The sequence below is a fragment of the Hylobates moloch genome, unplaced genomic scaffold, assembly GCF_009828535.3.
Source record: "Hylobates moloch isolate HMO894 unplaced genomic scaffold, HMol_V3 SCAFFOLD_7, whole genome shotgun sequence".
NCBI lineage: Eukaryota > Metazoa > Chordata > Mammalia > Primates > Hylobatidae > Hylobates > Hylobates moloch.
In genome coordinates this window covers 41,848,182-41,860,280 of record NW_026652282.1, presented here as the reverse complement: position 1 = coordinate 41,860,280, position 12,099 = coordinate 41,848,182, and the positions used below count along the sequence as shown (strand labels likewise).

General features: G+C 41.1%; 1 protein-coding gene across 4 annotated transcripts in view; it reads left to right on the top strand.

Annotated features, from left to right (window-relative positions):
- Nucleotides 1–12,099, top strand: part of SLC9A7 (solute carrier family 9 member A7) — a 160,782-nt gene that overhangs the window by 85,533 nt on the left and 63,150 nt on the right. For all 4 annotated transcript variants that reach the window (XM_032756781.2, XM_032756780.2, XM_058441289.1 and 1 more), the window contains exons 4-5: nucleotides 3,103–3,179; nucleotides 6,168–6,280. In XM_032756781.2, the coding sequence (XP_032612672.1) occupies nucleotides 3,103–3,179; nucleotides 6,168–6,280 (190 nt within the window). The remainder of the gene's footprint in view (nucleotides 1–3,102; nucleotides 3,180–6,167; nucleotides 6,281–12,099) is intronic.

The following is a 12,099-nucleotide window of genomic DNA, read 5'->3' as shown; positions in this document are numbered from 1 at the left end:
ATTTTTAGTTTCTATGGCCTGCCTTGGGACAAAAAAAGGAGCAGATGAAAGGAGGGCAAGAGAAGGTCAGAGGGATTCTATTTTTTTGCTACCTGCTTCTGAGGCTTAAAGTGCCCAACATTACAACAAAAGACTGTAACAAGAGCTATGGGAGTTTATGAGCCAGGAACTGTAGATGAAAACCAATACATATACATCATAATATCGCTAGTCTTTCAGGTTATCAACTATTAGTTTAGTCTCTTTCCTTTTTAAATTGTCCCTATAAAAGCACCTAAATAGTTGGTCCTTAATATGGTTGCCATCTCTGATGAAACCTGTTGTCAGTGAAATGTGTAATAAATACTTCACCATTTAACAGATGGTATAACATTCAGACCTTCTGGCCTATGCACATCATATAGCTATCATGCAGACCTGGGCTTTCTGACTCGAAAAAAGTTCTCATTGGAATTAGCTTTGATTTTGTGCTACCATTCATGGTTTGCTTAGAGGGCCTTTGCAGGGAAATAATTCACCCATAGAAGCCATTATTGGTGGACTCCCCCACCAAACACACACACACACACACACACACACACACACACACACACACACACACACACTCTCTCTCTCTCTCTCTCTCTGTCTCTCTCTCCCTCACTCACACACACATATACAATAACATGTTAAAACTTGCCAGTGAGGAATGGGAGGCGATAGGATTTCCCAAGGAGTAGCAGTGTGAGGCTTAGAATGGTACAGCTAGAAATTGGGATATCAGGTAGATTTTCACCAAAGCAAAACTTCTCATCCTGGCCTGTCTTGGGCTTATATTTTTGAAGACTTTGCCAGGGCATGCCATCATCTCCTTTTGTCTCTTCTTGTCATTTTATAATTGAGGAGGAAAAGTAAGGGAGATTCTGAACTAGTCATGGCTGTATTGTAACCAAATAAGGATAGGATGAAAGATCTAGGATTTTACCGGACACCTCCTGTCCTTTCTTTCCCAAAGAGAAGTGAGAATCGAAGAGCTGGGTAGCAGGGCAGCTTGCGCAGTGAGAGCACGATGCTTTGGGGTCGGGAGACCAGCTTTCCAGTCTGTGGCTTGGTTTGGCGGAAGTGTGACTTGAAACAGCTTACATCATGCCTTTGAGCCTTGAGTTCTCTCGTATAAGATGGTCCAAATAACACCTTCCAGATAGATCATTGTGAGAATTGGATGGGCTAATATATGTGAAAACACTTTGTGAACTATGAAGTATATGTTTAAGTACTAGACATAATACACAAATAGGTAGTATAGCTTTTCAAAATACAGTTAAGTTTCAGCTCACATCAGCAGATATGAACGGGAGATGGGTAATTGTGTGTGTGTGATTTTAGAATATATTATGAAAGTATTTTTGGCTGCAGATTTACATTCCTAATTTTTTGCTTTGGCTAATGTCATGAATATGTATTTATCTAATTTATATTCAGAGTTACCATGGGAATATCTACCCAAAGGAAAGCTGAGTGGCAAGGAAAAGCACATCTGGGATTGAAATTTGTCCTTGGATACCTCACAAGTGTCATTCATCTCATGCCTTGTTCTTGGTACACTCCTAGCCCTTCCTGATTGAAGCCCTTTATGGAGCTTTTAAAGGGAAGCAGACTCACAGCTGTTGTTTTTTTGAAATATATATTTTCTCAAAACATTGGTGTATAAATGCATTCGATTAAAAACAAAAAGGCGGTTATTTAAGAAGCAAACATAATGTGTCCATCTTATGTACAGGCAGCACCCTCATTCGGTGCCTGTCAGCATGGCAAGCCCTTGAAGGATTCTCTCCTGAGCAGGTGGCTTAAGGGCAGCAGGCATTCCTTAACACCTTCTTCACTGACTCAGATAGGGGCAAGCACTGGGAAGGCTCTGTGTCTGGGATGCAGACCAGAGGACGCCTGCAGCCCTTTGTCTGGTCATGCTTCGTGGTAGCTGCCTGATCTAGGCTGGATTCTTCTTCCTGCACCCTATTTTTTTCTGATGTTGCTCAGCTGACATGCTGGGGCTCTCCTGCCTTTTAAAAAATTTTTAGGTAAAGTATTCCTGGCCCTTGTTTGATCAGGATGTTGGGAGATTTTGTCTGTTTTTGTTAAATAGTTCTGATTGTCGAATGAGAATGGCTTATGCCTTGAGGAGGCAGAACTGTGTCTTAGGATCCCAGGAACAAGCAGAATTTCCTCCGTCGAAATATCCCACAGGCCTAATGACTTGTAAGAAGTAAATCCTTCAAAGACAACATGGTAAAACAAGTAAATCCGTGTGTGTGTGTGTGTGTGTGTGTGTGTGTGTGTGTGTGTGTGTGTGTGTTGTGTGTGTGTGTGTGTGTGTGTGTGTGTGTGTGTGTGTGTGTGTGTTATATTTTTAAGGTAACCAATGAATGTGCAGAAGCATTGAAAGGATTACAGTTTTGCCACCTCTTTCTGAATAATTTCTAGCTGTGATATTGATGTGTGTTTCTTCTTGTATAAACTTGGCCATCTTAAATAGAACTATCTGTTTCTCATTTCTCCACATCCATCTCTATTGTCCCTCTTTCCCAGGCTTCAGACATTAATCTAGATGAATATAAGGAGACGCTTCAGGTTCCATGAGCAGATATTTAGGACTCTGTTTTCTGATATCAAATTAAGCAGAAATCTCATGACATAGCACCTTCACACTTTGTTTTAAACTTCTATCTGTGATGATCTGAGGTACCACCAGAACTGGAAGTGACGTGCTGAATCACTGAGTAAAATGGTTTGAGTTAAATCTGTAAAAATGATTGGTCTACTCACACACACATGCACAACATATACACACACTTAATGTGATTTAATGTAATCATCCAGAGCAGTTTTATCTGAAACTTTACTAAGTCCTTGCTTACTTGCTCAGTACCTGGCTGTATAGAAGATAACTTAAAACCATGATGTCTAATGTTAAATAGCACCATATAGGAGTAACTTCAGTTGTTACTTGATGTAATGGAAACAGTAAGTAGAGTTCCACTTTTTAGAGACTTTTAATGTGTTTCTTAAGCTCATTGTTGAAAATCACAATGTGATTCCTGGGTTTTGTTTGTTTGTTTTATTCAGAGACACTTTTTCAGAAATCTCGGGTCTATACTGGCCTATGCCTTCTTGGGGACTGCTGTTTCATGCTTCATTATTGGGTAAGTGAACCTTTGTCATATAACCAAATTAACACACATTCCATAGGGATGAGATCCATTTGGGTCCACAGAGTCCAGTATTTTGATATTTTTGATGATGGCAGTCAGGATCGAGAGTTACACTGTTCAGTATGGTAGCTATTAGCCGCGTGTGGCTATTTAAATTAAGATCAATTTACACTAAATAAAATTATACCCAGCACCCAGATCTTGGTTTCTATCATCATTCTTTGATAAAAAGAACCAGAGCCCCTTGCAGAAATGGCTAATTCTGGGGCTGGGGCAGGAAATATACAAGATGAAAAGGGAGTATCTTGTAATGCCAGAAAGTAAGGAAGTACTCAGAAAACAGGCAGACAAAAGAATGTGGGGGATGTCAAAGGGACACAAGAGCCAACCTGAAAGCCCCTGTAATGGTCAAAGCCCTCCCTTAATGGCTGAAGAACAATAAAACAAATAACATTGTATTAGATTATCCCCAAGAGCATAAAGTAAATATCGCTGAGTCCATATGGATATAAATGATTGGATGAATAATTAAATGGGGGAGAAGAGACAAATCTCCTGTGCAGAAGAATTCCAAATACTTTGTGTAGATACATCCCCCTCAAGGAGGTGGAGCTCAGTCCCCGCCCACTCCTTCTTTGAGTGTGGGCTGTGCATAGTGACTTCTTTCTGAAGAGTACAGTACAGAAAGCAGGAAAGAAGAGTAGCTTTACAGTGGAGAAACCTGACAAATACTACCTCAACCGAGTGATCAAGGTCAACATCAGCAGTGGTAAGTCACGTTGATAGTATGTACCTTGATATTTGTGATGAGAAGGATACTCTACCTCTCTGGTCGTTCACTTAAAACGACATTACCTCAGTCTAACCATGAGAGAAAAAATCAGACAAATCCTAGTCGAAGGATATTCTACAAAATATCTGAGCAGTACTCCTTAAATCTGCCAAGGTCATCAAAAATGAGCAAAGTCTGGCCGGGCGCAGTGGCTCACGCCTGTAATCCCAGCACTTTGGGAGGCCGAGGCAGGCGGATCACAAGGTCAGGAGATTGAGACCATCCTGGCTAACACGGTGAAACCCTGTCTCTACTAAAAATACAAAAAAAAAAAAAAAATTAGCCAGGAGTGGTGGCGGGTGCCTGTAGTCCCAGCTGCTCGGGAGGCTGAGGCAGGAGAATGGCGTGAACCCGGGAGGCGGAGCTTGCAGTGAGCCGAGATTGAACCACTGCACTCCAGCCTGGGTGACAGACCGAGACGCTATCTCAAAAAAAAAAAAAAAAAAAAAAAAAAGAGCAAAGTCTAAGAAACTGTCACAGTCATGAGGAGACTAAAGGGATTGGATGACTAAACGCCATGTGGTATCCCGGATAAGATCCTGGAACAGAAAAAGGACATTAGGTTAAAAACTAAGAAAATCGGAATAAAGTTAGGATTTTTATTAATTTTTTAACAATTAGCTAGAAACCTGGAGATAATAGCAGGGGCCTTTTGTGCCATCAAAAATGGAGGGGCTTTGACTTATCCTTTAAGAGATACATTATTGAAGAATGTGTTGAATGTATTGAATTGTATTGAAGAATGTATTGAAGATACATTATTGAAGAATGTATTGAAGATACATTATTGAAGAATGTATTGCATTGTATTGAAGAATGTATTGAAGATACATTATTGAAGAATGACACGTTACATAACTGGCATTAGTGATGATAGGAAGCAAAATGGGGAAAAGGCTGCCGGAGAAGTCTATTGTGTAGGTCACAGACTGGTGGAAGGAAATGGAGAGGAAGGTCTTGTTGCAGGAATGTTTAAAGGGTACATGAAAGAAGCCTTTGATAAGCAACAAAGGGCAAATCAAATCTGTAACATACAATTCCTGTGAAAAGAAATTGAACTGGTTAAGTGTCTAGAACAGTGTCTGGCACACAATAGGCAAGCATTAAGTTATAGCTGTTTCTTCTCAAAATGATTCCATTCTGTGAATAGTTCTTTTGCTCCTAGCTTAGCTAGTCCACCCTTCTAAGCATTTGAGACACAGAGGTGGGCAGTGGCATCAAGAATCTCATTATTAGAGCATTGGCTCTAGGGCATAATGAGTCAAGTCCATGGTTATTTTTACTCCTCTAACCCCTGCAGCTGCTGCTATCACTGCTGCTGCCACCACACACACACGCACACACACACAGACACACACACACACACACACACACACATGCATGCACACATACCCTTGTAAAATGTACTAGACCTTTTCACACTCCTCACTCCTCCCAATTTGTAAGCTGTCCTGTAGGAAATGTGCTTCCACCAAGCTGAAAAATTTAACTTGGTAGTCCCTCTTAGCCCACGTCACAGTCTACATAGCATAAGGAGGGCTATTGCTGGCCTGCCTGACCCATGCAAAGAGTGAAAGGCCAGATATCTTGATGGGTATATGGATGTTCTAATAGAACATTTAAAGATATTCACCTCTCTTTCCTTTTTTTGAAATAATTCTTGGCAGAGAAGGCAAGATCCTTTGGATCTTTGTGACCAACCCATTCTTTTCTCTAGTTTCATCCAGTCTACTGATTTCTCTGACTTGAAATGCATTGTCTTAGAGTCTTGTGAGTTTTGTAGCAACTTATTGCTACAAAAACATTATGCCAGGTTCTGTCTCTTCCTTTTCTCTGTATTACCCAGTTGCTTCAAATGCCTTAGCTTTGTTGCTAATTGAAGACTGTGCTTCACGGTTGCTTTAGTTGTTAGCCAGTACAGCTTTTAAAAATGAAATGTTCAGGTATTTCAGCAAGATGACGTTAACTGCAAACTATTACTTGATGCCAAAGTCCTGTTGGCAATGTCTCTGGTAAGTGTCCAACTATGGCAGCTGCCTGTTATTTTCATAAATCTCTGAGAGCAGCATTCTAGTGCTATTCTGCTTGCATGTTTGCTAAGTTACTTATTTTTTTCTCCTGACATAGTTTACCTTATCTTCTTACAGAAATCTCATGTATGGTGTGGTGAAGCTCATGAAGATTATGGGACAGCTCTCAGATAAATTTTACTACACAGATTGTCTCTTTTTTGGAGCAATCATCTCTGCCACTGACCCAGGTATTTGGCTTTGCGTACTTGTCTTTATTATTATGGTATTCCATTATTTAAATCTTAAAAAGTTGAGAGCAATCATTAACTTTTGTTGCAGTAGGGAGAATGTAGTATTTATTTGCATGGCATGGTGGTGGAAGAAGTGACCAATAGGTGGGTCTAACAGACTTAGATGGCTTTCCTTTTTCTTTTTCCTTTTTTGAGACAGGATCTCACTCTGTTGCCCAAGCTGGAGTGCAGTGGTGCAATCACAGCTCACTGCAGCCTTGACCTCCCAGGCTCAAGCAATCCTCCTGCCTCAGCCTCCCAAGCAGTGGGACTACAGTTAGATGGCTTTTCTAAGAAGGGCATGCAATTTCCTTTTTTATTATTAATTTTTTTGTTGTTGTAAAAATGCCTGACATAAAATTTACTATCTTAACAATTTCTTTTTTTTGAAACAGAGTCTTGCTCTGTTGCCCAGGCTGGAGTGCAGTGACACAATCTTGACTCACTGCAGACTCCACCTCCCATATTCACGCCATTCTCCTGCCTCAGCCTCCTGAGTAGCTGGGACTACAGGTGCCTGCCACCATGCCTGGCTAATTTTATTGTATTTTTAGTAGAGACGGGGTTTCACCACGTTAGCCAGGATGGTCTCGATCTCCTGACTTCGTGATCCACCCACCTCGGCCTCCCAAAGTGCTGGGATTACAGGTGTGAGCCACCGTGCCCAGCCTATCTTAACAATTTCTAAGTGTATAGTTCAGTAGCGTTAAGTATACCCACATCATTGTGAAACCAATCCCCAGAACCTTTTCATCTTGCAAAATTGAAATGCTGTACCCATTAAACAGCAACTTCCCAGTCCCACTTCCCAGCAGCCCCTGGCAGCTACCTTTGACTTTCTGTCTCTACGAACTTGACTACTGTGGGTACTTCAACAAATGAAATCATACAGTATTTGTCCTTTTGTGACTGGCTTATTTCACTTAGCATAATGTCCTCAAAGTTCATCCATTTTATAGCATTTGTCATAATTTCCTAACCTTTAAGGCTGAATAATATTCCATTGTATCTGTATAGCATGTTTCTTTTTTGTTTGTTTTGTTTTGTTTTTGAGACGGAGTTTCGCTCTTGTTGCCCAGGCTGGAGTGCAATGGCGCAATCTTGGCTCACCGTAACCTCTGCCTCCGCCTCTACCTCCTCTGCCTCAGCCTCCCGAGTACCTGGGATTATAGGCATGCACCACCAGGCCCGGCTAATTTTTTTTGTATTTTTAGTAGAGACAGGGTTTCTCCATGTTGGTCAGGCTGATCTCAAACTCCCAACCTCAGGTGATCCGCCCACCTCGGCCTCCCAAAGTGCTGGGATTACAGGCGTGAGCCACTGTGCCCGGCTGTATAACATGTTTTGCCCTTCATCTTAGAATGACTAATTTGGTCATAAGTTTTACACTTAGATTTTCTTCTTTCCCAGTGTTTCCCTTTTGCCTTCTTTTATGTAGCATATCATTTGGTTTAAATAATACCTTTTCTTAGTAGAAACACACGTGATTATCTGTAGTGAATGTAATTTAATTTGTAAACTCCTTTTGTGCAGCGTTCCTGCCGGACTGTGCACTGTGACATGGTTTTCTATTCATCAGTTCCTTGCCTTGTATTTTTCAAGTGTTGGTTGAACCAATTCTTACAAGTGAATTATTACACCCTCCCTTGCAGCTCAAAAACAAACAAAAAAGTTCTCCTTTCCAAGTTGGAACCTATAATTTGATCAGTTTGCATAAAGTAGTTAGAGCTATTCTCTTCCTTAGTGTCAGCTATTGAGTACTTAGGGAAAGAAGTTCTGGAGAATGAGTTGCTCCTGTCCTCACGGTAGAGATAGAAAGGTTTGCTCAATGTCTCCAATGCCCTCTAATATTCTGAACAGTAATAACCTTAAAGATACTAAGATACCCCACTTGACCATGCCCCTTGGGGGTCCTCTCCATCAGTGCTATCTTTCTGTGAAGATAGAGATGTTCTATAATCTGCGAGTCCATTGTGGTAACCAGTAGGCACATGTGGCTTTTGAGCACTTGAAATGTAGGGTAATGCAATAGGGGGACTGACTTTAACTTTTATTTAATGTTAAGTAATTTAAATGTATACAGCCACATGTGGCTAATGGTTACCACATCAAACAGCATAGCTCTAGACAGTTGTGTGGTTCTGAAGAATCTCAATGTTCAAAAAAAAAAAAAAAAAAACATTGACCTCTCTTACCCTCATATTTTATTACAAACACCCTGAGTAAATTAGTATTGAAGACTTGGCTGTCGAGGCACTCTGGTTTGTGAAAAGGTGGGATTTGGAGTCACAGGCCTTGGGTTTAGTTCTAGCCCTACCAATCACTGATTGGGTGGCCTGGGCACACATTATCCCCTCACATCAGTTTCCTCATCTATAAAGTAGAAATGATGGCACCTATCTCCTAAGGCTATTGTGAAGATGAAATGAAACAACACGTGTAAGGCATTGAGTGTACCATCTCTAAATTATGCTGGTCTGTGTCCACGTCTGACTCAGGCAGAGATTTCTCAGTTTTCCTTATGTTTAAAAAATAAATAACAGATCATCTCTTAACCCAAGCATGTTTCCAAAGAGAACTCTGAAAATCAGCTTTATTATTTTGATCCTGTGCTGTCTGTGACTGTCTCCAGATGTGTGTCTATGGAGGAATAGATCTTCATAAGTCTGAGAAAGGTGTTTAGTCTGTCTGAAAATGTGTTTCTAAGTATACTCATCTATAATTTTATTACTAACGTCTTACTAGTACCACTAACGAGTAAAGGGAAGTTAGTTTAACATAAAGATTATTGATATTGTTTCCTGAGCTATCAGTGTTACTTCATTTAATTGGATAGAGAGGCTTACTTCCCTTTAATGTGTCTATGCTATGGTAGAAAATAATGGAAGGCATTACCATGCTACTCCATTTTCACTTGGCCTATGAAGATTGGCACAGTGAGGGTTTTATAGAAATGGAAGTTGTAGAAAATTGAAAGTTTAAACTTATTAAACATCAGGACATTAACTTTAACTGCTTTTTAAATAGAAATCTTCCTGAAATGTAGAATGTTTTTGTAAATTAAAAGTGTTTTACCAGCCTCCTAAAAAATCTGTTGTTTGAAAACTTGGGTCATAAAAGAGATAAAAACTTAAGTGCAGAGTTAAGCATCACAAGACCAGATTGACTTCTAGTGCCTGGTACATCAAACAAAAATTCTGATTTTGGCAGCCTGGGCAACATAGTAGAACTTCATCCCCACAAAAAAATTTTAAAAATTAGCTGGCCATAGTGGTGATTGCCTATAGTTCAGCTGCTCGGGGGGCTGAGGCAAGACGATTGCTTGAGCCCAGGAGTTTGAGGCTGCGGTGAGCTGTGATCGCACCACTGCACTCCAGCCTGGATGACAGAGCAAGACCCTGTCTTTAAAAAATGAAACAAAAAACTTTATAGTGTTAGGATACAGAGTGGTATTGACTGATATGAAGGAATAAGAATCCTTGTCCCTGATTCCTGTACTTGGCTTGAGACATGAGTCTTTGGTCTTCTGGTCAAAGGTGACATAATATGTGTGGGATAGTGTAGGCTGCACTGTGACAGGGAGCCTTCTCCACTCTGTGGTCATGTGTCATGGCTGCCATGTGCCATCTTTGTGGGCTTTTGTTTTAGACACATCCACAATTAAAGAAAAAAAACACATTTCCACCCCATGGTGCCTTCCTAGGCAGCCACCAGAGAACACATGCCACTGCACTCCAGCCTAGGTGACAGACACCCTGTCTAAAAAGAAAAGAAAAATAGAAACCTGTGAGTCAGGCTGATTGACTCAAGGAGTACAAAGGTGATGAATTAAAATTGGGGAAATGACATCATGATGGTTCACAGGAAGGGCATGCAATTTCCTTTTTTATTATTAATTTTTTATTGTGGTAAAAATGCCTGACATAAAATTTACTATCTTAACAATTTCTTTTCTTTTCTTTCTTTTTTTTTTTTTTTGAGATGGAGTCTTGCTCTGTCGCCCAGGCTGGAGTGCATCCTTTGGGACTTGGTTCAAACGTGCCACCTGCCTAGTCACTCTTTCTAGACTCCCTTATCTGCTCCCTCAGCTCTTTGAGTTAGGTCTGTTTTGTACATGTCAGTGCTTGCCACTTTGTACTGAGTGCTCAGAAGTGCTAAGTGCCCTTGAGTACATGGATGAAGTGTCCAAGAAAAGTTAGTTGAATGAACACATTTAGGTCCTTGAGTTTTTCTTTCTTCATATATCTGCCATTCTTTTGTTTTTCTCACTGCCTGTACCCAGTGATCTTCAGTTAGTTAATTGTGATTTCTCAGTCTGTGTTCAGTTGGAAATAGCTGCGACCCTGCTCACCCTGATTTCAAGGGTCCTGCTGTAGGGAGGAGGGCAGTTTGTTTCATCTCTCCCATTAAAGACCACTTAGCCAGTCTGTCATCCCCATCCCATCGTCTTCCAGTTGTCAGCACCCACATCCTACCTCCGTGGTCAGGCACAGACTTGCTCAGGAGGGGCACAGAAGGGTTCCTGACCTGTTTCGTGAGATAATGAGCAGGGAGAATGAGAAGTTGAAACTTAGATCAGTGCTATGTAAGCGTTTATTGTTATTATTATTAATTATGCTTTTAGGCCAGGTATGGTATGCGTCTGTGGTCCCATCTACTTAGGAGGCTGAGATGGGGGGAATTGCTTAAGCCTGGGAGTTCCAGGCTACAGTGAACTATAATCACACCACTGTACCCCAGCCTGGGCAACAGAGCAAGACCCTGTATCAAAAAAATATAAAAATACAAAAATAAAATTTTTTAAAAATGGGCAAAACCAAATGATAGTGTCAGGGAATGTGCATTTGTGTGATTAAATTATAGGGAAAGGCAAGAAAATGATGACTACAAAATTTAGTTTAGTGGTTCCCTTTAGTGAAGGAAGAGGCTTCAGACTGGGATGGGACATATGGGGGACTGACAAAGTTCCATTTCTTGAACAGGGAGGTGGTTACAAGACTGGCTGGCTTATAATAACTCGCTAAACTGAACATTTGTTTGGCTTGGTTTTCTAATTGTATCAATTAGTAATGCTTTTGGCTGCAAAGAACAGAAAAACCTGGCTAATCCCTGCTTAAACAAATAGATATTTATCTTGGGTAACAGTACAGGGCTGATGTCCCGGCTTCCACTACAATCATAAAAAATACTACACTCAGTCTTTCTGCTGCACTGTTCTGGGGTTTCAGTCACACATCAGTTGCCCCATGGAGGCAAGATGACTGCGTTGGTGTCTGGCCTCTCTGCCCTCTTCCTGACAGGAAGAGGTAATGTTTTCTGCAAGGGAAGCTGGGAAAGTGGGTTTTTAGTTTTTGCAGTTGTATGGTAGAAACCATCGAGAGAGCGTAGTTGGGTATGAGTGTTGAGAGAGAACACAGCTCTCGTGCATGTATCTAGAGCGGTGGTTCTCAATCGGGCAGTATTGCCCCTGCCCCCAGTCCCGTCATTATTATTTTAAGCAACACACACACCATATTTCAAAGGCTTGGCACAAAGATGGAATTTATAAAATCTAATTAATCTTTTTTTTTTTTTGAGACGGAGTTTCACTCTTGTTGCCCAGGCTGGAGTGCAATGGTGCAATCTCAGCTCACCACAACCTCTGCCTCCCGGGTTCAAGCGATTCTCCCACCTCAGCCTCTGGAGTAGCTGGGATTACAGGCGCCCGCCACCACGCCCGGCTAATTTTGTATTTTTAGTAGAGACGGGCTTTCTCCATGTTGGTCTAGCTGGTCTCG